This window comes from Vitis riparia, chromosome 3 (assembly GCF_004353265.1).
Source record: "Vitis riparia cultivar Riparia Gloire de Montpellier isolate 1030 chromosome 3, EGFV_Vit.rip_1.0, whole genome shotgun sequence".
In the NCBI taxonomy this organism is placed as follows: Eukaryota; Viridiplantae; Streptophyta; class Magnoliopsida; order Vitales; family Vitaceae; genus Vitis; species Vitis riparia.
Genome location: NC_048433.1, coordinates 2,610,667 through 2,637,846, shown reverse-complemented (window position 1 = coordinate 2,637,846; position 27,180 = coordinate 2,610,667). Strand labels below are relative to the sequence as shown.

Sequence of the window (27,180 nt, the reverse complement as noted above, 5' to 3'; positions counted from 1 at the left end):
TCATTTCAAACTTTCAAGTACTTCATCATCACAACTTGAGGAAGAAGAGGAACACATGTTACATATTGCTTATGCTAGTGCAATTGGAAGCATTATGTATGTTATGGTTTGCACTAAGCCAGACATTTCAAATGGAGTTAGTGTGGTAAGTAGATCTGTTAGAAAATCCTGAATCGCCTTGTTCTTAAGCCTTGGATTGTTAGCGTGCATGAAAATTTATTCTAGACTATCTAAATCTATCATACAATGGAAACCTAACAATTACAATAAAAAATAATACTGTAAATTTAGAGATTAATGCATATTTGTGATTAAGATGTTCTCAGATCAATTCTTATAGGTGTAGAAAACTCCAAATTTGAAGAAGAACTCAAACCCATAGTCATTCACCGCGATAACTCTTCCTTAAGTCTAAGCATTGAGATGGTAGAGATCTCGGGACAAGAAGTTAGGGTTTTCTCTCAAGACTGTAGGAAGAGAATGACAAAACCTAAATCTCTAACTTCTAAGAAAGATATTTATAGGCTTCATATTGGATTTAAGTGACTTAAGTTTGCTATGGGCTTGAGTCACTTAATCCAACCCAAAAAGAATTGCTAATTGATTAATTAACCCAACAAGACTCCAATTAATCAATTAGACCAGTCTAAAGATAGTGTTTACTTACCTATGTGCAATCTTGCATAATTACCAAAACACCCTTATGCACATAATTGAAACTAAAAACTCATTTAACCCTCATAAATAGTGTCATAAAGGAATATGAACTTGAACGGGGACCACTAGGACCCATAGGACATTATTAGCTCCTTCATAATCCAATTTTAAAGTTGATTCAACATCTCACTATAAAAAAGTCAATTGCATCTTCAATACCATATGTATATTACAACAAGATACCAAGTATTTGGGTTTGTGGCCTACTATCCACTATATGTAGTCTCTTTATGAACTGATTGTTTATAGTATAATAAAATGAAAACTATCAACCTTTTAAGACTACCTCTATCATCCTTGAGTTATAGATCATTCTATTATGTGATCAAATGATATACTCTAGCTTACTAAGAACATATGATAAATTCTACTAAAAGAATTACTATAGGCCCACAAATTTCATGATTACACGTCCTTGGGATTACCTTAGGGGATACACTATCTTAAAGTCCATAAGATATCATAATGCTTCTATTGAGAATACATGTTGTTGTGGGCTTCCATCAATAGTGACCCAATCCATAAAGAATATATAATCAACTTACGATCTCACCCATAGATTAAAGTTATTACTAACTTTTGCACAAACTCAATATTCTCTCAAGTTTGAGAAACAACATGGTCTAATAGCTTGGTAAAGTCATGACTACTTGATAGCCTTATATTATGACTCACTGTAAGTTTTGTCTAATGTGTAACTATACAGACTAATGTACTTACCATAGAAACCCCATCTTGATGACCAAAGCTAGTTATTCTTCAAATTATAAGGTGGTACACTACAACCTCAAATGGATTATTTAAGTCCACAAACCGATTGTGAACAAATCATTTACTTGCAAGGAACCCATGATTTGGATTTTGTATACAATTCTTAATGAATCCAAGTCATGTACAATGTAAGAAATGTTAAGCCAGAATGCTTATAAAGTATAATGCATGAAATAAGGATAAATAAAATTGAACTTGAAATATCATTAAATGATTGCATCATGACATGCTTTTAAGAGTTTTATCTTAACAATATATGGATTGCCTTGGAAAGATCCATTGGCAAGAAGTAAAAAATGATACTTCGATATTTGAGAAAAACATCACATGTTTGCTTAGTATATGATAAAAGTAGGGACGTTTCTGAGATAATCGTTGGTTATGTTGATTTTGACTATGTTGAAGATTTGAATAGAAGGTCTCTAACAAGGTATGTATTCACTTTTTGTGGTAGTGTTATTAATTGGATAACAACCTTGCAATTTATAATTATTTTGTCAACAACTGAAGCATAATATATGGTAGCCACAAAAGTTGGGAAATGAGTTATTTAGCTTAAGGGTTTGCTTGACGAATTAAGCTTACAATAGTAATTGACTATTGTTATTTGTGATAGTCAAAGTGTTAGACATGTGACTAAAAATCAAATGTTCCATGAGATGACTAAACATATTGATGTTAGAATGTATTTTATTAGAGATGTGATTGCACATGGTGTTATTGTAGTGAAAAAAATATCTTCAATGGATAATCCAGTAGATATGATGATTAAACTAATTCCTACAGTTAAGTTCAAACATTACTTGGATTTAATTGGTGTTGGTAGTATGTGAAAGCCTCTTAGAAGTGTGAAAGTAAAGTAATATGGGGGACTTTCAAGCTTATTTGAATCTTATGAATTTGAGCCAAGGTGGAGATTATTGAAAAACATTTCATATTCTAATTTTGAGTCAATTGAAAAGTCATTGATACTTTCCCAATGAGATATATTCTTATAAAGAAGTTTCCTATTATCATAAAGGAAATAGCCTATTGTGAGAATTTTTTTAGGAATATGTATCTTTGATAATTATACAATCAGTTTTCTATAGGGAATCTTCATATGTAATTAGTAAAATATATAGGAAGATATTTTGACGAAAAAGTGAGAATCACTTTTTAAGTGTAATTGAGACTTTTGGATTTGAGAATTTTAGGGTTGTAATCTCCTTCAATGATAATGGAAGTTTTTTTTGTCTTTCCTCGTGGATGTAGACTTTAGGTTAAATCATGTAAATCGTTGTGTTTTTTTATTTTCATTCTATTATTATCTTCTTCCTATTATTATTATTATTATTATTTCCATAGTTTTTTACAACAATATATATACTAGGCTTTATACCCAGATTAATTAATCAACCCAAAACAACAGTCAAGTTGATTGGTTTGTTTTCTCTAAGATCTTATTTTTCCAATCATTGAATGAAATATGATAAAATATTTTTCAATATGATTAGGTTATATAATTTGACCAAGTTACTTTTGGTAAGAATAAAATATTTGTTAGGAACCTTGAATTACTTTGTTTCCCGACCTTGGATCTCATAAAGTGCATGCTATCTATCGTAGGGCTCTCTAAATATAATGCAATGAAAAATAATAGTTTCAAAGCTAAAATAAATATTAAATTTAGAGATTAAAAAATCAAACCTATGATTCGGATGTTCTAAGATCGAATTCTATCTGATTAAGATACCAAAAACCGTTATAGTCATCATAGAGCTTGTCTACTCAAAAGTTTTCAACCTAATCTCTCTCTTTATGGTTTCCAACATAAAAGAAGGGTGGGTTTTTCTCTTTCTCTTGCATGTGAGGGTGGCTAAGGTTTCTTTTTAGAGTCTCTAGAAGATGACAGGTAAAAACATGAAACCCTAACCCTTAAGGGAGTATTTATAAGGCTCCCTATGAGGTTAAGTGACTTAAGCCTAAATTATGCTTAGGTCACCTAATCTAGTCCACTTGAGTCCTAATTAACTAATAGTTCAGTTTAGAAAGACAATTCATAAGATCTAGTGTAACCTTGCATTTTTATCAAAACGTCATTATGCATATTTATGAACCTAAAATCCAAATCCCTAAAAAAAAATGTGTTGCTATATACTAGGAGCTTGAACAAGGACCATTGACACTCATAGGAAAATACTGACTCTTTCATAATTCAATTTTGAAATTAATTTAACACTGTACTAAAGAAAGTCAACTGCGCTCCAGTGTCTTATGAATTTACAATGAGCTAAAGTTCAGGTCTATAACTTACTATTCATTGCATGGAAACTCTTCATGAATTGATATCTATAATCTAACTGGGTAGTGCTACTATTAACCAAGGATAAAATTTTTGGGAAATATGACCAATATTTCCCCGAAATATTGAGGTTCAAAGGGCAATGATAGGATATTTGACCGAATATATCATTCAACGAATATTTCCAAAATTTTTGCTAACATTTCAAGATTTTTCTCAATATTGTCAATAAATACCAATATTTTTTTATGGTCAATTGATTTTTTTCAATATTCAACCCTCAAATTTTGGCTCGAAATTAATTTTTTTTTTTTCTGACATGTGGGACTCGAACATGTCCTATTGAATTAAAAAAAAAAAAAACCATATTACTAGTTGGACTAATGTATTTTATTGTTTCATAAATGTTAACATATTTATATATACTTTAACTTTCATATCTCATTTTAATAAAAAAAAATGGAAATAAATATATTTTTAATATATTCTTATCAAACACAAAATATTAAAATAAAACTTTAACAAATAATTTAATTTTAATTATCTTATAACTGAATTCTATTTAATTGAGTGTTAAAAATATAAAAACCATTATCATATATTTTTAATGAGTATTTGTTAATATCATTTTTATATGAATTAAATATAATAAAAATATAAATTTAAAAATAAAATTACAAACATTTTGGTCATTACACTTTACCCCCAACCTATAACGTGTTTTGCACATTGCCCTTTCAAGTTTAAAATTGAGTAATGTACCCTATATGATTTATAATTGCATGTAATGTGCATTTTTTTTAGAGACAAAGTTGTTTTTTTGGACGGTATGACATGTGCTCTTTATGTGATCAAGGGCAAAAATGGTTTTTTTTTTTTTTTACTATTAGTGAAGGCAAAAAGATCATTGTTATTTTAAAATCCAAAATGCAGCCAATTATTCTTCATGCTTTTGTTTGGTGATTGAGAATTTTGATGGAAAAGGAAGGTAAATTGTATTATGGGAATCAATTATGGTTATTTGGTTTCAAATACTTGTGGAAGTTATATGATTTTGAGTTTATTAACTTTTCTCACCAACTAAACATGCATAAACCAAGGAACTTTTTGAGAATTCAAAACTTGGTAAACTCAAATTTATGAAAATGAATATTGTATTAAACAAAATAAAATATGTAAATATTCAAATAATCACAAAAGGTGAATTTCACTCAATCATTAGTTTATGATGATGAAGATGATGGTGACAATGATTTTGTGGGGTTTCTACAAAAGCAAAAGCTATTGGGTTTCATCAAGGAAGATGGTGTGGCCATTGCTGTTTAGAGCTTTCCAGAACAGGGTCTCATGGGTTAGAGGAGGAACAGTCGACGCGGGAGAAGACGACAACAGTTTGGGTTTTAAAATAACAATGATCATTTTGCCCTCTCTAATAGCAAAAAAAAAAAAAAAAAAAAAAAAAAAAAAAAAAAAACAGTTTTGCCCTTGATCATGCAGAGCGCATATGTCATTTCATTAAAAAAAAATAATGTTGTCTCTCATAAAATGCACATTGCAGGTAATTATAAATCATAAAGGGTACATTGCTCGATTTTGAATTTGAGAGAACAATGTGCAAAATATGTTATAGGTTAAGGAAGTAAAGTGTAATAAACCTTAAACATTTTAAAAATCATACATATATCATAATTTCTTTGTAAACTTTGAATATATCTAAACTAAATAAATTTATATAAAATATATTTTCAAATTCTATATACAAATATTACAAATTATATTATACATATATTATTAATTAAAAATAACAAGAATAAGTATATTATTTGTTATTTTATCATTTTTTTTCCTTAAAATTTCTTTCATTGATATTATTTGTCAAATTTTGTTTTGATATTTCTCAATACATCCTAATATATCAATAAAATCTATCTATCGATATATTTGTGAAGACCGGTATTTTCATCATTGCAATCAACCCATTAAGATTACCTCTCTAGTCATTGAGTTAGAAACCCTTCTATTTTGTGATCAACTGATATACTTTAACTTCAATGAACATGCGTCAAATACTCCTAAAAGAATTACTACGACCATAAATTTCATAATCACATGTCCTTGATTTCACTCGAAGAGACACACTATCTCAATCTTACAAGATATCATGGTATCTCTATTAATAATACTTGTTGCTACCAACCTCCATCAATAGTGACCAAATTCATAGAAACGTATGACTATATTAAAGTCTTACGTATTGGTTAAAGTCTCTTGCTAATTTCAACACAAACCCAATATCTTCTCAAGATTAAAAGTCCATGCAACATAATAGTGTAGTGAATCGTGACAACTTGATAGTTTTATATTATGATTCACTATAGGTTATGTCCAATGTTTAACTATACATATTAGTGCATTCACTATGTGAAATCCATTTTGATGACCAAAACAAGTCATCCTGCAAATAAGGAGATAATGCACTATAGTCTCTATTAAATTGCTCAAATTCATAAATCAACCATAAACTATTAATCATCTTGCAAAAAAGCCACAACTAATATCTTTTGTGTAATTCCTAATGTACCCAAGTCATATACAATGCAAATGATATGAGTCTAAATGCTCAAATTAATATAAGTGTAAATGACGAATAGAAAAGTGGAAACTCATGTTTAACTTTGTTACAACATATCTCGCTTTTAAGGATTTTGTCCCAACAATACTTTATAATAAAACCTAAATTATGTAAATTTTGAAGACCTCGACTGAATTATTTTAAATGTGATGGGGTACTTTACATTATTTTTTAATGAAAAATAACAATTTCTAACATTTCTCATTGTATTAATGTTGTGCTTGTAATCTCCAACCTTTTGTTTATTTAGACTGCTTTCTATTTTTATTTTTTAAAAAATGAAAATAGATTGAAAACATGTTTGTATAGTATTTTTTAAGTTTCATATTTTTATAAAATTTCTTTAAAATGGAAGAAAGCGAAATCAACAATGTGGTGTTTTCAATTTTTTTTTAAGAAAAATGAAAATTGTTTTCCAAAAGGTTAAAAATGGAAAATGGAAGAAAATCACATAAAAGGTATTATGGGACCATAATATAAAAGGAATATAAATATTAAAAATAAAATAAATGTTAATAGGAATAAAACATTATCTCATATATATTTGAAATCAAATATTATCTTATATGTATGATATAGGTATATTTTCATCCCATTTTTATTTTAATAATTTATTTGTAAAAACAATAGAGCAGAAAAGCATATATTGAGTTAATCAATAAATAGAATATATTTACAAAATAAGTAAAAAATCTAAAATGAAATTAATTTTTAAATGCAATTAATGTTGATTTAAATGATAAAACGTTAGAGAAAAAGATGATGGATTTGGTGAGGTGGACAATGTACGTGGATGAGGTAATAAAATAATAATTATCATAAATGCCCCATATTTTTTTTTACTTCTACAAACTATTAATTGGCTTAATAATGAGAGAAGTTTTACTATTTTATTCATATTAAATATAATTATTGTTTGAGAAAGTGACAAGAAAAAAGTTATTTTGCAAGTGGACAATGGTGAGAAGAAACAATAAAGATGATATTTGACTTAGGTGTATAGACATATAATAATATTATAAATGGAAATATTAGGAAGAGGAAATTAACATTTACCCAATTAAATAATAAAAAATTAAAAAAAGAGAAAATTAATATTGACCTAAAAATATAAAAAAATTGTATCATATCTGTTGACACATCAACTCTTATACAAGTTGATAAATGACAAATAATATTTACCTTTTTCGTTTAAATAGATAGTATCGAAAAAAATGGTCAAACAATTTCTAATATTACCCTTACAAAATCCAATAGTTTTGATCGCTTTGTGAGTAGTAGCAGAAAGATGGAAAATCAAGAAAGAAAAGGCTATCAATTTTTGCTGCCCATCAAAAAAAGGAAATACCATCTTGTTACGGACATGGAAACAGATAATCACATGTCTGATGAAGATGAAATTTTTGATCTAAATCTTCATTTCGTCATTGCTATTAACAAAGGGAAAGAGAGCATCACCACCGAAAGAGAAGACAAAGACAAAAATCCTTCGATCATCGCAATGAATAAAGGTAAAGATAAAGTAGTAGATGAAAGCTCTCCGATCGTCACAATGAACAAAGGTAAAGATATAACATTAGATGAAAGTTTGATCACCATCGCCAGAGATAAGCACAAAGCCAATACATCATATCTAAGTCATCCGATGGTTAAAGTCGATGACATCTCCGTGGTAATATTTCTTATTTACTATTAATTTCAATACAAAAATCTAATAAAAAATAATTTTTAGTTGATTTAGCACTTAATTATTCTTATTGACAATGTTTTTCATGTGTTAGTTTCTACCATTTTTAATCATGAAGGAAATATTTTAGATGATTAAAATGCTTTATTGGTTGTTTGATTTCACTTTCAATTTATTTTATTTTTTTACTTCCAATATTATTTTTAATTAAAATAAAAAATACACATCGGAAATCTTAGAATTTTCTTACACATCAATGGGAGTGGGGTTCAACTGATCAACACACCAGCAAAAACAACCTCAGAGAAACGCCGCAAACGCCTACCTCCGACTATGGGCCCGCACACTGCCACGTGGACACCCGAAGACAAGACAAAATTACTCCACCTCCGTAACGGGCCCCACCAAAAAGGTCCGCTGACGTCAGCAAGGGATGAAACGTGTCGTCTCTCTACGCGAAACTCGTGCGTGGGAGCGTCACGTGCCGAGCATGAGATAAAAAATAGAAACAAAAAAATAAATAAAAATAAAAAACAGCCCTGTTTAGAGAGAGAGAGAGGAGAGAGAAGAGAAGAGAGGAGAGAGAAGGAGGCGGAAATGGGTAAGGTAGTGGAGGAGAAGAAGAAGAAGAAGAAGGGGAGGCCGTCTCTGTTGGATCTTCAGAAGCGGAGTATCAAGCAAGAGCAAGAGCAAGAGCAGCTTCAACAGCAGAAGCAGAATTCTAATTCTAACCCTAACCCTAATTTGAAGTCTAGTACGGTTAGTTCTACGCCCGTCCGCCGATCCACTCGCCGGAACCCTAACCCTGACCCAGAGGAGGACGAAAACGATACCGTCGCCGCCGCCGAAGACGAGGAGGAATTGAGCGGGAGGAGGAGGGAGAAGAAACTGAAACTGGTACTGCGCTTGCCCTCGCAGTTGAATTCAGCGTCTCTGAATTCGGCTTCCTGCGGGTCGGATTCGAACGCGGAGGAGGAGAACGTTCCGGCCAGTCACAAGAAGCGGAAGATCAATGCGATCGGGGATGGATCCGGGCACGTGGACAGTGAAAAGGTGATCGATTTTTGGGGTTTTGGAGGCGGAGGGATGGATTTAAGGGTTTGGTTTTCGCGGATTTTGTGGGAGTGTGTCGAGTTGGGAGCGTCGGGTTGCTTTTTGGGCTTCATGGTTTATTTTATGGGATTTTTTTGTTGACACGGGTTGAATTTTCCTTGGATTTCTCACATTTAATTGAACTGCGTCGTTGATTTTCTGAAATCTAAGTGGGTGGGTTTGACTTGGTCAGGGTTTTGGGTATTTGAACTTTGAATTTTGGGGGAAGCAACAGCTTTTGTTCTTTCCTATTTGGGTATTTTTCAGTTCATAATACATTATTGATTGGTTGTATTTAATCAGTATTTATTTACTCGAATAATAAATAGTAGACCGTCAAGTCTGAGAAAAGTTCAAATTTGTCTTTTCTAATTTTTTTCTCATTTTCTTACTGTATTTCCCTTTTTGGGACTTTGAATTCTATGCTACTTTGCCTTTTCTTAATGCAACTTTGCTTTTGATTTGATTTTTCCACTTCCCACAAAATATTTTTGCATGTCATCTGGCGTACTGATATTGGAGCAAATTTTGCAGGCAGAAAAGCCTATTTCTGGTGCAAGCAACCAACAAGGTTAGCTAGCAATCTTGCCGTCCTTGATTGAAAGGTTTTATTGTAAAGTTTTCCATGTTTATGTGTGCAATTATGTGCAGGGACTGAGTTGGATGATGGACCGGCTACCCCTTTACCCGATAAAAAGTTATTGGTGTTCGTCCTTGACAGACTTCAAAAGTATGTCTTTAAGGTTCCCAGATTTTATTTTGTTTCTTTAACATAGCTTTTGGTTGTCAGTTTACCGACGTTTTTCAATTTAAATTCAGGAAAGACTCTTATGGGGTTTTCTCAGAACCAGTGGACCCAAAAGAGGTGAGTTTTTGGATGATCCGATAATTTCTAAAATACTTGCATCTGTTGTCAAATTATTTTTGTAACGATGCATGTGTATGTTATTTTGTACAGCTTCCAGACTACCATGAAGTCATAGAGCATCCAATGGATTTCGGAACCGTTAGGAAGAATCTTGCTGGTGGAGCTTATGCCAGTTTGGAACAATTTGAGGTTGGTTTAGCATTTATGTGCTTGTTAACATCTCTTACCCCTTATCTTCCCTTCTCTATTTTTGCGCAGGGTACTGAGTCACTTCTAGTGCTCATATAGTGATACTGATATTTAGTATTGGAGAAATTGATGTGTTTTGTTTTTTTTTTTCTTCTTGTTGTGCCAATTGAATCTGACATACATATTTATATTACAACCAAATTTGCCTTTCTGGAATCAAATTTGTTTCCTTTTAGCAATTTTATATCATCTATCCAGTTAGGGGGGAGGGAATGATTGCCTGCCATATTTGCTAAGTTTCCAGATCTCCATTTCTCATTCTTTTCTGAGTTGAAATTAAATACTAGAACTTTGTTTGCATAAAGTTCTTTTAGCTATGTAGGAAACCTTTCATCTTCTCTCTTCTTTTTGGTTCCTATCTTTTTATCTATCTTTTTTCTTCTGTGGGAGGAAAACAGCTTGTTAGGTAGTTTGTTTTGTGCAAAGCATAAAACATGGAGTCAGGACAGAGTGGAAGATGGGGGGCGGAAGTTTGATATTACCTTTTTCCCTAGTAGATGTTCCCTTTGACAAAGTGGATCAAGCGGTTAGGAAGATCTACTAACCACTTATTTAACCAAAATGGGAGGAATAGTCAGTTGCTGCTAACATTTCATATTTTGTCTGTAGCTGATATCTTTCATAGACCTTGCTTGAAAGTGATCTTTGTTTCTTCTCAAGCATACGCTGCTAAGGGGCTGAATTATTGGCTTTATTTGCATATGGGTCTCCTTGAAGCATGAAATGAAATGGAAAATGTCTTGTCATATATGCAAACCATAGGATTTAATTACTAAATTAATGTTGTTTCAGAATGTAGCTGGAGTTGTTACATGAAACACTGACCTTGAATGTGCCGTGTTCCCAAATAGGCTTATTTGAGTTTGCTCGTGTTCCCAAATGAGCCAATTTTGAGCTCGAGTTCTAAGTGCTTAGCTCAATGTGTTGGGTTCAAGCAGTACCAAGCTCCCTTAGTTATGGTTTGTTTGGATTATTATGCTTATCAATAATGTTTGATTAAGATTATCCATAAAGTTTATTAGGAATTATTCTTTATTACACTTTTTATTATACACACACATAGACACACACATATACATATGTATGCTATTAAAAATTCATGAAGTTAATGGCCTGATATCAAAACTTACTTGAGACTGAAACATCTTGGAATTGGAACCAACTCCAAAGTGCTCTTATCTAAGTTTGTTAATGGGAATAGCTGATCCAAGCTTAATTTTGACTGCGGCAAGTTCCAAGAACCTACTAATTGGCGTGCTTCAACCTATAAGGAAAACTCTTGATTTTTACTGCCCAGGCAGTTTAAATGTCTGTAGGATAAAGCAATTTCTGCAGTAAGCTTCAGGAAGTTCATTGGATAAATACAGAAGACATGAAGTTAAAGGAAACATAAAAGGAGAGGGAAAGTCGTGGAGGATGAATGTCTCTGAGGATAAGGGGAAACGATAGGATTTTTGAGGATAAGGGGAGAATGGAAGAGATGTTATGGGACTTGCTTCTTTTCTATTCCTCTCTTTGGGCCTTTTGTACTGCAGCTTTTAGCGGAGTTCCTCTTAGTGTTTTACAACTCAACCGGACTGCGGTTTGCGTTTCAAAAGTTTGAGAGTGTTGGAGTTTTTCTTTGTATTTAGTTTTCTAAAGTTGAATGTTTTCTCTTTTGTTCAGTTTTTGTTTTTGTGGGAAGGACCTCTCATCCTTCTCTTATTTATTCTCTTTCTCTTGTATCTCTTCCTTCTCTTGTATCTTTTCTTCTTTTAATATATTTTTCTTCGTTTCTGATAAAAAAAAAATGAATGTCTCTGAAGCTTTTATGGTTATTCCCTCAAGCGTCCTCGGTACATTGGAACCTTGTCTATGGGTCCCAAAGGATATTTGAGGAGTTCCATTTGGCGTGAATTCTGTTTCCAGATGGTTTATTTAAGTTAAATTTTGACTGGTTTTGAGTAATCCACGGTAGATGGGGATCAGAGGAGTGTCAGGGACCATATTGTTTCTGTGTTAAGAGCCCTTTTCAAGCCTGCTGGTTAGGGGATGACCATTGAGGCAAAGATCCTGTAATTTTTTAATGGTTGGCTATGAGCAATGAAGATGGGCTGCTCCAATCTTCTTGCGGAGGGGGATTCAACTATTGTTATCTCACAGGCATTGGAAGATGGAGGAGGACCTTGGACGTTTGATTAGTGGTGCATAAAATTATCGATGTCTCTAGTCACTTGAAATGAAGTCTTTTAGAAGCTGTGCCTTAACTAATAGCATTGTCAGTATCTTAGCTAAGCTCAGAGATGAGCAGCTGGTTTTTTTTGGAATGGGTTTCTTACATCCCTGAGTTGACTAGATTTTCTCAGGGGTTGCAGATTTTGTCCCCTAGGTTCAAATTATGCAGCTTGCTTAGTTGTTTTTTGGTGCATTTTACACTTTCTTTTATTTTGGTCATGTTTTGTATATTCTGGAAGAATTTCTTGTCCTTATTGAGTACCTGACAAAAAAACATGGATTCTATAGAACTATATATATATATGTACTATACAAACGAATTGCAATTTTTAAGCTGAAAGTGAGAAGTGGTGTATCATGGGATTATAGTGCAAACTCTAGGGCCCATCTAGGGTTTTGAAACACTGAAAATATCCTTTACAATTGTAAATTGGGTCTCAACATATTGTCTTAAAATGTCATTCCCCAACAATAGTTTACAAATATATTGTAAAGGCAAGCAAAAATGCTTGTATGGAGGCTTGTGTTGTGCCATAATTTGGATTCCTGATTGGTGTTTGACTATGTTAGTGCAAAACAACCGTGGCACACAATCATACTCCCCCCGATATTGCTTCTCTCGCCAGTATTGCTTCACTTGACCTAGATAATGCTCATTAAAGAACTTGATCAGATCATGCTAACATAGTAAAGCCAAAAGGAAGAAAAGCCCGCCATTTCTGACTAACCACTACGGGACTGATTCAATAGTAGGGATGGATACCAACTATAATTGATTTATTTCGTTGCATAACAACCCATTGAACTTGGCCAAAATTTGTTGTGGATGTAAGGAAAGATGGGAGCTTGTGAGATGTTTAATTGGGTTCATTTATGTCATCTCCAACATCAAAGGCTTGCTCTAAGGTTACAATATATGGTACAAATGTTGAATATTGTGAAATTCTTGAGAGGAAATTGGTTTTATGAGGTGAAATGGTAAGGGCCTTTGCATGGTTAATCTCGAATGAGTTGATAAACCTTGGACCCTATTGGCCTCTTCTCATCCAAATCCTCATTTGCTCTATTAAGGCCTTGTTTGGACTGACTTCTTCTAATAAGCCAAAGACTTTTTTAAAGTTCAATCAAAGCTTTTGTATCTATTTAACTAATTTTATTGAAAAACTTTTGGTTTATAAGGAGCTTAATACAGAAGTAAGGAAAATGTTGCTTCTTGTAGAAGCCATTTTTTGGTTTATGCATGAAGGGATTTCATATTTATTTTTTTGTTTTACTATACCAATATTGTCCCTTCAGAATTATGCAGTTGGCCCAAAAAGTCCTAAATGAAGCTTAAATTTTATTCTTTAGCCTTTCTTGCTGATCATCTATAAGTCAAGGACATCATTGAAAGTTAGGTCTTTGGATGGTTGGTGGATTATAAGAAGGCCAATATCATTGGTTTACTGCTAAGAAGGAGTCCCTACAAACCCATTAGCACTAATTGTTACTTTATTAGTATGAGCTGTTGTTTCTTATCAGAAACAAGCACATTATTTATTTATTTATTTATTGGATAACCAAGGAACCTTCCATGGATGAGCCTTTCAAACTCTCTATGGGAACCCAAACCTTGGGGTGTTGATCACGCTCGCCACAACCAGCATTGGGTAATCCAAGGCATTCGACTAGCAGCAAGAATCAAACCCAAGACTCTGCGCTTCTACCATTCATCTTAGCATTTGCCTTAACCAACTGGGCACTTGATGGGAAAACACATTCATTGATATTAATTGGAAAGTACAAATGAATGATGAGGAATCCTTCTAAAGTTTCCAAAATCTGATCAAAAGAAGAGATAGAGAAAAACGCCATACAAGGATAAGCAACTTGACACTCCTCAAGAGGGTAAAAAATTCCTTATAAAATAAACCCGATGATGCATTGCTCTTTGTGCTAAAAAATGAACAACATTATTAGTTGAACAAGGAGACAAAGTGAAAGAATAGTCTAAGGTGCATGGAACATTATTAGTATGAGCGGTTGTTGGCCAAACATATGTCCTTGCATTGCTCCTTTATTTTGAAGTTTGGAAGTTGTTTGCTCAACCTTGTGTATGGTTGGTCCAACAGGCATGACAGGTGTTATGGTTAAATCTTTCAAAAGAAATTTTTTGATAGACAAAGGCTTGTATTAAGAGACTCTAAAAACAGGGGGTGCAACCCAACGTATACAAGTAGTATACACAAGAAACCAAGCCAAGCACAAATCTTTCAAAAATTTTGAGAAGATCCTTTGAGGGCTAGTAGCATAGAGAGCAATTGTCCTTGCTTTATCATGGGGTTATCTGGCTAGGGAAGAATGCTAGTTTGAAAGCAGAGGAAGAATAGTGGAAGGTGCTTGGGAGGGAACCTGCTACCTCCCAATTCTTTGGATGTACGTTGCCGAGGAGTTCTTTTGCGCATTTCTCTATTAGATGAGAAATCATGTTGATCGCCATTTCTTATTATATTTCTTATACTTCGTTTTTGAAGGATTTATATTCTTCTTTAAATATTCTTTCTTTCTTTATATAAACTAACTTAGTTTCTCATTTAAAAAAGTAATGGTATATTGAAGCTGAGAGGAAATGTAATAGGATGGAAGAGGGAATACTTAGATCGAGAAGTTCATTAATTCTTCCAAACCTCTTGAATGCAAAAGTTGGCACAATAAACAAATTTATGAAGTCTTAAAGTGTGTGCCATGAAGAAAAAAGACAAGCGATGAAAAAGATAGCAAGATAGTCAACTTATGCATTGCGGTTCAAATGGTAATGCTACAACTACTTTCATTTAAAAATACAAACTGAAATAATGATTGAATAAAAAGGGTACCTTAACTAGTGTTGCATTCTTAGGCAAACATAGGAAGTCAAAAGATGCATTTACCTAAAATTTGGATGATGGAATGCCTAGAGTTTAGATATTGTGTTAGGATTATGTATTTTCATTTATGAGTTATTGTATTGAACACATGTTGCAACTCAGGTGGGTTGGTTTAGATTGAAGCCAATCAAAGCCCAATCCACCTCTCCTTAGGTTGAAATGTCTTCAACCTTTAACTTGAGGTCAATTTCATCAAGTTACTCAAGTTAGGTGAGCAACTGTTCTTTTCTCACTATTTATATGCAGCACATTTTCGGTCCAACATTGGGTTGATTCGGTTGCTTGAGTTAGGTAAGTAACTAGTTTTCTTTTAAAACTTTATACATTTTGCCTTTATTGCTACTTTTATTATCAATTAATGATGCTTGAACAACTTGGTTTTCTAAATAATAAATCAATAGGTGGGATTTAAATAAGTTGTAGGAACAACTTAAAAATTTATAACAATTATACGAAAGGAAGTAATTAAACTTTTGATGTAAATCATTAAAACTTAGTTGAATTAGTGTGTTTTTTTGGATGAGTAAAGTGAGAAAGTATTATAAACCAAAGATGCCAAAACAAAGCACCAAAGCATACACGAAGTATACAATGGATGTCTATAGGCACCATAAAAAAAAAGGGACCAACAAAAAACAATGCCCCCTTTAAGAAGAGCCCAACCAATCAACAAATTATGTTACACATGGAGGACCAAAACCTAAAAACGACCTAGACCAAGCCCATTGATTACACAAGAAAGTGTGTTTTTTGTTATGCTTATAAATGCTAATAACTTCATTTGGAAAAATTCAAAGAGACTTCCTTTGGAGCGGTGGGCCTTATGAGGAAAGGCCTTATTTGGTGAATTGGGCTATAGTCATGGTTCAAAGTCGCGGTATCGGTCATTGACTCGGAGGGTCCCGAGGCGTATCGGTCTCGGTGTATCGGTTTGGTATCGGACGATACGTAAAATAAGCTAATTAGAAAATTAAAAAAATTATAAAAATATTATGTAAATCATCAGAAAAATATATACAATTAAATAAACTCAAAAAATTAATAAAATAAAATTGTATTACATTTAATATTATTTAAATAGTTATAAAAGTATTTGCTCAAAGTTATTTATAATAATGTTAATAAAAATAAATATATGGGTCTCAAAATCAACTTGAAGTCAACTATAATCAATATGATCTTTAGAGATAAGATCTATAGACGGGGGTACATAAATAAAAAAAAAAAATTATCAATTTAGACTAATACATCAACATAATTATTATTTTAAGCGATTACTTAAATTATTAACCTCCTTCCGAGGTAATATTAATACATTATTCTTATATGATTCTTTAAACAAATTTTAATTTAATTTTTTTATGTATAATTAATTTTAATTATATTTGATTTTTTTTATATATATATTTTTATAAAAAATCATGCATGAAAATTTTATTTTTCTTAATATATTTTTGAAGAAATCATTTTTTTTCCATAAGCTTAAAACACCAAATTTTTATTTATTTATTTTTTTATACAGAAATACATGGACCATAGGCTTTTATGAATTGAACTTGGGCTGGGCCTAATCTGGTGGGCTGAACCCGTAAAAATATGCCATGGTGCTGAGCCACATAGGATCAAAGACCTATCTTCTCCTATCTTCCCTCCACTGAAAGCAGAGAGTGCGATCTGCAGAGAGTGAAACCGCCATGGCCACCTCTCTCTTCTCCTATCTTGCCCTCCACCGTGGACGCTCACGACGTTGGTTCTGCCAGTGGTGCCGTCAAATCCTATTTTCTTCACTGCACAAAGCTCTTCTATGCTCCCAAACTCGGAAGGAGGGTTGTTTAGCCGGCGTTCAGTCACCGTTGCGGCACCAGCAGCGCACCAAAGATGAAAAATCTTCACTTATGATTTCTCTAAAAATGTTGATTCTTGTTGTGATGGGTTTCAGAATCTGTTGATTTTTTTTTTTTTTTTTTTTTCCGAGTCGTATCTGTTATCGGACTCGTCACGGTCGGCGTCGAGGCGGATACGACTCGGCCGAGTCGTACCGGACTCGGCCGATATTTTGAATCCTGGCTATAGTTTGTTCAGACAAAAAGCATGGGTGCCTTGGGTTTAGAAATCTCTCCATTATAAATAAGGCCATGCTAGGCAAGTAGATTTGGAGATTCGCTAATGAGAGTCATTCATTGTGGAAACAAATCATTATAGGAAAGTTTGGGGGATGGTGCTCAAGGGTAGTGCGGGATGAAGGAAATTAGAAAAGGTTGGATCGATGTAAATACCAAATCTTGTTTCATTGTTAGGAATGGCAAAGGATGACATTTTGGAAAGATAAATGATGTGGATATTTCACTTTGGAAGAGGCTTTCTTGAGGTTTTATTATATTAGTTGTCTCTAAAGATGCTTGGGTAGTAGAGATGTGGGAAGAGGAAGAGGAGGAAGGTCGGTGGAGTCCTCACTTTTCAGGACGTTCAGCGATTAGGAGCATGAAGGAGTGGTTGAGTTTCTATGGAATCTGGAACGATCCTAATTAGAAACAATGAGGATGATAAGATGAGTTGGATGAAAACCAAGAGTGGTATTTTCTCAATTAAATCTCCTTATGCTTCCTTGGCAAGGGGTGAAAGGGGCATTTTTTTTGGCCAACATTGTTTGGAACTCTAGGTGCCTACAAAGGTAGGTTTTTTTCCCCCTTTGTGAAGCTCTTTGGGGAAAGATTCTTATGATTGACCAGCTCAAAAGAAGGGCATGGAACAAGCCAAACAGATTTTACATGTGTAAACAGGATAAAGAATCGGTTGATCATTTACATCTTTATTGTGTCAAAATAAACATGTTGTGGTAATTGATATTCTCTTTGTTTGGTGTAACTTGGGTGATGCATTCCACGGTTAGAGAGAATCTTCTAAGTTGACATGGTTCTTTTGTCTGGAAGAAGCGAAAAAAAAAGCTTGGAGGGTTGCTCAGTTAGGGTTTTCCCCCCCTTTGCGAAGCTGTTTGGGGAAAGATTCTTATGATTGACCAACTCAAAAGGAAGGCATGGAACAAGCCAAACAAATTTTTTACTTTGTTCCAAAACCTGTTGACGGAACCTGGTGGGTGGTGTCCAAGCTTGTATGGCTTGTTGTTTGAAGAATTGAAGGGGAGGATGCAGCTAGGCTAGAGGAGGCTTTCTTTGTCAGAGAGGTAGTCTTTGCTCTCTCTAATTTGAGCAGGGACAAAGCTCCAGGGTCGGATGGTTATCCCTTAGCATTCTAGCAATCTAGTTGGGAGTTTGTGAAGGAGGAGGTAGTGGGTTTTTTTTTTTTTTCCTGAGAATTTTACGAGCATGGTAGGTTTGTAAGAGGTCTCAATACCATTTTCTTGGTTTTGGTCCCCAAAAAAGGAGGGGTTGAAGACCTGTGAGACTTCAGACCTATTAGTTTGGTGGGAGGGTTGTACAAGCTACTAGCAAAGGTCACTAATTGGTTAAAGAAGGTGGTGGGTAAGGTGGTATCTTCATCCCAAAATACTTCTGTTGAGAGCAGGCAAATCTAGGATGTTGCGTTGATCTCTAATGAGGCTATAGATTCTTTACTGAAAAGAAATGAGAGCGGGTTGCAGTGCAAGCTTGACTTAGGGAAGGCGTATGATCACTTAAATTGGGATTTTCTGCTCCAGGTAATGCAAAAAATGGGGTTTGGAGAGAAATGGACAAGATGGATAAAGTGGTGCATTTCTACAATGACATTCTTGGTTGTGATTAATGATACTCCATCGAGGTTCTTTCACAACTCTAGGGGATTAAGGCAAGGACACTCCTTTTCGCCCTATCTTTTTATGATTGGAATGGAAGCTTTAAGTTTCTTTATTAAGAGAGCGGTGAGTGGGGGATTTTTGACAGGCTGTAGGGTTAAAGGGAGGGGTGGTGAGGGGGTTCAAATCACCCATTTTCTGTATGCTAATGACATGTTGATTTTTTATGAGGCTTCTAAGGACCAACTAGCTTACTTGAGTTGGTTGTTAATATGGTTTGAAACCATCTTTGGTTTGAGAATTAATTTGGACAAAAGTGAGATTCTACTAGTATGGAGGGTGGAGAATTTGGAGGAATTAACCCTTAAGTTTGGTTGCAAGACAGGGGCGCTTTCTTCCTCTTATTCAGGGCTTCCTTTGGGTGCTTCACACAAATCAATGGCGGCTTGAGAAGGGGTGGAGGAGAGGTTTCGGAAGAGATTATCCATGTGGAAGAGACAATTTATTTCTATAGGAGGGAAACTCATTCTCATTCATAGTACTTTGTCTAGCATGCCTATTTACTATATGTGTTTTTTGCGTATGCCTAGAGTGGTTAGATTGAGGCTTGAGCAAATCCAAAGGGACTTCCTTTGTGGTGGGAGGGCTTTGGAGCGGAAGACTCATCTTGTCAAGTGGGCGGTTGTTTGCTTAGATAAAAGTAAGGGTGGATTGGGTGTTAAATGCTTGTCTACACTTAATAGGGTCCTTTTGTGTAATGAAGTTGGCGCTTCATGGAAGAAAGGAAGGCTCTTTGGAAGCAAGCTATTAGTAGGAAGTTTGGAGTAGAAGAAGAGGGGGTGATATACTCTCGAAATGAGAGAGTTGGGAGTGGGGTTGTGAAAGGAGATTAGGAAGGAAGGTTCATTGTTGAGCAACAATATTGTGTTTTCCGTGGGTAATGGTAGAATAGTTAGATTTTGGAAGGATAAATGGTATTGAGGCTTTGTGTGACTCTTTCCCTTTTTTGTATGCTTTGGCGGTATCAAAAGAGGAGTGGGTGGCGGAGGTTTGGGACCATTCGGTTGAGGAGGGAGTGGAGTCTTTGTTTTTCTAGGGCTTTCAATGATTGGGAGGTGGACTTGGTGGAACGACTCCTCTTGACAATTCAAGGGAAGAGGGTAAGTGCAGATTTGGAGGATAGGGTGTTATGGAAAATGACTAAAGATGGGATTTTTTCTGTTAAGTCCCTATACAGTGTAGTGGAGCTTGGAAATATAGTCCTGTTTCTGAGGAGTATCATATGGAGCCCTTATGTTCCTCCCAAAGTGGGTTTTTTTGCATGAGAAGCCTCGTGGGGGAAAGTCTTAACGTTGGATCAGCTAAAGAGGAGGGGGTGGACCCTAGCTAACAAATGTTTCTTTTGTCTTGATGATGAAGAGTCTACTAATCACATCTTAATCCATTGCACGAAGACTAGGGTTTTGTGAGAGTTACTATTTGCTCTTTTTGGTGTGTCATGGGTTCTTCCATTCTCGATTAAAGAGACTCTTTGGTTGGTATAGGTCCTTTGTAGGCAAGAAGTGTAAAAAGGCTTGGATGCTGGCTCCTTTATGCCTTTTTTAGGCGGTGTGGAAGGAAAGAAACATGATAGCTTTCGATAATGAAGAGCTTTCAATTCATAGAATGAAGAATTCTTTTGTGTGTAGTTTTTGGTCTTAGACCAAGTTGTATATAGATGATAGACCTTTACCTTTAATCGACGTTTTTTATTGGTTGGGTTCTAGGTGAGAGCAGGTGAGGTTTTTTGTATTCCCTTTTATTTTTTATTGTTTTTGCCTTTTGGTGCTTGCTGTATACTTCCTGTATGCCTTGGGTTGGCCTTTGGGCTCCATTTTTTCCTCATTTATAACTTTTCTTCTGCTTTTACCTATCATAAAAAAAGAAGTTTTTTTATATAGTGAAAATATATAGAAAAGATATGCATACACGTGCATATAGGCTCGTATACGAATATAGTTGATTTCATAGGTTGGTTGGGGCTGGGATGAGGGAGAGAGTATTTTTTGTGTGTTCCCTCTTTCCATTTTTTGCCTAGTGTACTTTGTATATGTCTTGTGTACTCTTGTGCGCCTTTATCACCTATTAATACACTCTCTTACTTATATATATATATATATATTGGAAGCAAAAAGCATGGAGTAGATAGTTTGATTGAAAGAGTTGAAAGCATATCATTCAATGGGAAAATATTGAATAGTAGAGTTTTGAAATGTTTAATTTAAAAGAAAAATGAGTTTAATGTACAGATTTATCATAAAATCTATAAAAATAAACTTCAATTTTTAGATTTGATTTTTAGTTCCAAATTCTGGCTAAGCATATATACTTGTACATGTTTTTGATATTTGTCTGTGTCATTTATGAAGTTCTAACATTTTATGCTTGTCATTATTCCTTCCTTGCCCAAAAAAAAAGCAAACTAATATAATACATAAAAGTTTTCATTTACCTATCACCATCATTTTCAATGTCAAACATTCAAACCATTTAAATGAAAATTTTCCTAATAAATTTATTTATCTTCCAATATGGTCTTTGATAACTAAATAGTTTTTTATATAGGATTATTTTAGCTCTTTCTCCTTTTTATGATCAATTTCTAACATTTTTGTTTATTTAATTAATATAATAATTTTTTGGACAAAAAAGATTGAATTTGATTTTTTTTTTAAATTATGAAAAATCGTTGAAGGTGTGTGCATTGTAAGATACGAATTGCGATTCTTATCAATTTTCATAAAAATGTATCGTATCGTGTATCGTAAGCTTTTAACAATTATGGTTATAATAGATTACATAGAAAAAAGGCATGAAACACTTGTTCTTTTTACATATTTTTAGTAAGTAATGGTGAGATTCTTTTGTAAGTGTTTGAGGTCAAAATTGGCTTTCGACACGTGGTCATTGGTGCCTCTATTCCCATTTATTGGTGCATTATTTGTAGACAACACATTTATGTTAAGCAGGATTAATGCATGTGATAATTTCTATTACATATTTATTGCTAGTTGTTCTGTTTTTTTTTTTTTATAAGTCATTTGTACTCCCATATATTGGTGCATTATTTGTAAACAACGCACTTCTATTATGCGGGATTAACGGGCAATATAATTGAGGAATTATGTAAGGCAAAGCAATATAAATTGTAGAATGAATTAATTGCTTACCTGATGGATCTGATCTAACTTGATCTTTGATGAACCTTCATATTTAGGTGAGGTTGGTTTGACTTTAGATACTTCAGAGTTCCAACAGTATTGTGCATTGGTTATGTTCTATTGTTACTAAAAAAAAAACTATCAACTTGTATCAGCTCCAAGTATGGTATATTCAACAATCATTACTTCTGGGGACTTTATCTGGGGTGAGCTTAAAATTCTTAGTGAGGTTGTATTTTTCGCTTCACAAGATTAATTTATTCTTATTTATGGCTGAAGTTACTTCCTGACAGTCGGAAGTTTGTGAAGGGTGCACCTAATAGGGCATCCACAATACTCAAATAGCTAATTCAGATTATTCTAAGGTGTCTTTTTCCCTTCCATTACCTTCTCTCTTATTTTGCAAATTTAGAGAGTACAATTATGGCACTTGGAACTTACAAGCAACCTCTGAAACCTAAACAAGCAAAATGGTTAGGCTAGCTCTTGTCAAAACCGTGTTTCAGTAACTTGAGTACTGGTGTCGGGTGGTTGTCTAAGTGTCAAATTTGTTTAATCCCTAGATATTAAGAAACATGGTGTGATGAAATAGTTGAATTTCCCTTTTTCTTGTTATATCCCCTAGGTCATATTGAGGCGTATAATTAATTAGGATGGAATGCCAACTATGAGTCTAGTGTGACAAGGAAATATGAGTTTATTTGTCAGTTTTCTTTTCTTCTTTTTTTTATTCATTTTTTCATTGAACACTCTTGTAGGATACATATATGACCGATAGGCATTCTGGACATGTACCACACTGAAACCCTTGTTATGTCAATGTCCAACACAGGCACTTCACATACTTAGGAGTGCCATATAACATAGGTTCAAACTGGATCACCGAGCAAGTCTTACCTCACATTCTTTCCATATTACTAATTATATGCATTTAAAACTTTAGATTTTGGTGCCTCTTGTATACTCCTTGTATGCTTTTGGGTCAGCCTCAAGGTGCCCTATTCTAATATATGCTTTTTGTGTGTTTGCCTATAAACAAAAAAGATTGTTAGATGCTTACCAATTCAAATATTTATTTGTTGGGATGCTTATTAGTTATTTATTGTTGATATTGAAAATATGTAGACATGTACTATAGAATTTTAATCTTTGTATCATTGAAACCTTTAAAGCACTATTTATACTTACTTTCTTCCTATATGGTGACCTTTTCTAGACGTTATTTTTTTCCATTCATTTGTGAGATTCTTCCTGTTGTATATTCATGCTCTTGACAAGGACACACTTGCTGATGATAATCTACGTTATTTTTGTTATGTAATATGGCTCTTTTGAGACATGAGATCATTGTTGTCTTCTTTCACCATCTGTTGGCATCCATTCATGGCCCCACTTCTTTGATCACCTCATGCAATTTTAAAACCATCTATTTAGTGCACATCCTGTATGGCAGCTACAGCAATGTTGCAGATGTGCTGTAATAGTTGAATGTTATAGCAAGAACATAGGCAATTACTGTAATAGTCGAATGCCATAGCTGCCAACACACTGCTTAACACCTCTCCTCGTCTGTTTGTGTGCCTGCTCAACGTGGGGAGAGGGGTTGGGAGGTCCAGTGACACTCTGCATGTTTTCTTTCCAAATAGGCCATATATTGGTGGTATCAATTGTTTGGGAAATGGGTAGTGCTATTTTTATTTTATTTTATTTTTAACTCCTCTGTGCTTCATGGTGCCCTTTGTATACTATCTGTTACTTGATTGCACTTTCTCTTTCTTAGGTGTTTTTCTCTTAATGATATTTAAATTTGCTGAGCCCCTGCTCGAAGCATCATTTCTTTTTTTGGCATAGTTCAACAAATATTTCATAGAACTGTTTGAAGTGTATTTCTTTGTTGTTTAGAATGACTTGATTACACTGTAACTAGTTGTTGAGATCATCTTGTGGGTTCAGCTGTCAATTGTCTATTATGTGTACTCCTATTGACCATCCAATTGTATAATTCATAGTAGATTGTTCTGATTTTGATTACTATTTATGGAATGACTGTTTTCTGCAATAAGCTCGTCCTTTGATAAGTTGTTGAAGAAACGGATAAGAGTAAAATTTTTTTTATTCATTTGATGATTTGGAAATTTCTCTCTACTTTTTTCCCCTTTTTTGAGGAGATAATTTTCTGTGATTGACATTTTTAGTTTGCCATAAACTTGCGGGGTATATTGAAAATGAATTAGGCTGATATCTTAATACAAGGATTCTACAAAGACATTCTTGATGTTTATGTTTGAAGTTTGCAAGAATACTGGAATTTTAGTCTAATTAATTGAGATTTTGATTGCATTTGCAGAAAGATGTTTTCTTGATCTGTTCAAATGCCATGCAGTACAATGCCCCAGATACCATTTATTTTAAACAGGTATAGTCAACTCGTAGTCTCTATCCTGCCATCTTCAGACCATCTGTGGGTATTCTTTGAATTTTTGGTTATGTTGTTGCCAGGCACGATCCATACAAGAATTGGCGAAGAAGAATTTTGAGAATTTAAGGCAAGATAGTGATGACAATGAGCCCGAGCCGAAAAGGAGAGGTAGACCACCAACCAAGAATATAAAGAAGCCTCTGGGCAGGCCTTCTTTGGAGCGGCCTGGTTCAGAGTTTTCCTCAGATGCAACTCTTGCTACTGGGGGAGAAAACACCATGTGGTCCAATCATGATCTGAGAAAGGGAGCTCTTATTTCAGACAAATCTGGTCCTGCTGATTCATTCGGCCGGTCTTTGCATGGCACCCGCTACAGTGATGGTAATACTGGTTGGTCTGCTGATCAGAAATTAGAGAGACATGATGAATTTACAGGTTTGAAACTTGAGAATTGGCTGATCTTTTCTCCTTTTTGTCTTGTTTAACTTTTATCTCTACCAGTTTTCTGAGGGAGATGTGACGGTTTTTCCTTTTTCTTTTCACTTTTCTGCAGGTTCTGTTTTGAAAGGTATTTCCCTGAAGCATGGAAAGAAGCCATTTGTACTTGATGAGAACAGACGCAATACCTACAAACAATCCTCTTCAATAGCTGTTGGGAGAGAGCCATCTGTGTTGACTACCTTTGATGGGGAGAAGAAACAGCTAATGCCTGTATGTATCTCTCTGATGTTTTGTATGTACTATTTAGTTGATTCTTTCGAAGAGGACAATCAAGCAGTCACTGGTTTGCATGGAGGATGGAATTCATCCACTATTAGATAACGTAGAGTATTCGGCTATATAATTTCGTAACTATGGCAATGAGCCTTGATTTTTTGCTTTACTTCAAATAGCCATTCAACAAAAGACTGACCCAATAAGTGAAAAAGCAGCCAGATTGGTCCTCAGTGGTTCAATAATAATTTCCTAGGACCCTTTCACTGAACTGTCCCTAGATTCCTGAACATCTGCTTTATGCTTTGGTGCATCTATGTATGTGGGGCATCTTGTCTGTGCCTTTGCTTTAATCAGTTATTTGACTTGGGTGCTCATATGAATCAGGTGGGGCTTAACGCAGAGTATGGTTATGCAAGGAGCCTGGCTCGATTTGCTTCCAACTTGGGCCCTGTTGCCTGGAAAATTGCTGCAAAGAAGATTGAAAAGTCTTTGCCTCCTGGAGTGAAGTTTGGACCAGGATGGGTAGGAGAGAATGATGTTATACCTCCAAAGCCACTTTTCGTTCCTTCATCAACACCACTCTCATCACTCCCGGGAGATTCTATACCTTGCAGTATGGATTCTCAGGAGGATAAACCATCACAGAAGACTGGAGGAATCGGTTTACCAGAGAGGAATGCGCTTTCAGCTCGCGCAGCCCTGGCTAGCCATCCGGGCAAGTCTCTCCTTACATCTGCTGCCGCCTCACCTCTCATCAATACTGCTAACAAAGCTTCAGGACCCAGCAGTGGAAGCACGGAAGCTAGTATTGGATTGAATGCACAACCTGGGTTCAGCATACTAAATAGCAGTGCTGGTGCTGTCAGGCCCAGACCACCCTTCCAAATTCATCAAGGCCCCACTGCCCTCCATCCTGGCATGAACGGCTTCAATGGCGCCTATGGTTTCAACATTCCAACTCAGATGGGAAAACCAATGGGAGCTGCCAGGCCAACTGGGTTCAACCTCCAGGCTCCTCAGATGCTCGATGCCATCTCCCGAACCACCCCCAACTTCGGCCATCCAGGGATGGGAAATAACCTAACCCCCGAGGATCCCAAGTTCTTGGAAAAATCAACTACAACCAACTCGAGCAGCCCATTATTACCTCATCCAGGAGGAGAGGCCGCCGCTGCCCCACGAGTAGGGCCCCATCCACAGCCCTCCTGGCCGGGACTGCCACCCCAACAGCGACAAGATTCAGTACCCCCTGACCTTAACGTCAGATTCCAGTCTCCAGGATCTCCTAGCTCTAGCAAGGTCGACTCCACACAGCCTGATTTAGCTCTGCAGCTCTGAGAAATAATTGAATTATTCTTTTTCCATTTTCATTTTTTCCCCTTTAAATTAAGTTTAACCATAGAATCATGGGATGAGAATTGCTGGTTCCTCTTTCAATGTGGAGCCGAGCCAAGCCAAGCCAAGGCTGACTGTTGTAATAGTGTAGGTTGGTTGTTGTACAGATCAATGTATCCTAATTCTTAGGCCATAAGCAAAACAAAAAAAAACAAAAAAACAAAAAAAAAAGTTGGCATTTGTAACATCAGAAACCCATGATTGTAGTGCCCAGATAATTGTAAGACAGCTTATTTTATATTCCAAACTGATCGATCTTACAAGAAAGAAAAGGCCAAGCTCTGATCCAATGAGTCTCC

At 34.8% G+C, this 27,180-nt stretch overlaps 1 protein-coding gene across 1 annotated transcript; it reads left to right on the top strand.

Annotated features, from left to right (window-relative positions):
• Positions 1-8,664: 8,664 nt before the first annotated feature.
• LOC117910492 (bromodomain-containing protein DDB_G0270170-like) lies at positions 8,665-27,141 on the top strand. Its single transcript, XM_034824566.1, has 9 exons — positions 8,665-9,144; positions 9,718-9,754; positions 9,835-9,913; positions 10,003-10,048; positions 10,142-10,240; positions 24,698-24,766; positions 24,850-25,204; positions 25,323-25,480; positions 25,871-27,141. The coding sequence occupies exons 1-9, from the start codon at positions 8,689-8,691 to the stop codon at positions 26,822-26,824; spliced, it is 2,253 nt and encodes a 750-aa protein (XP_034680457.1). The 5' UTR covers positions 8,665-8,688; the 3' UTR covers positions 26,825-27,141.
• The last annotated feature ends 39 nt before the right edge of the window (positions 27,142-27,180 follow it).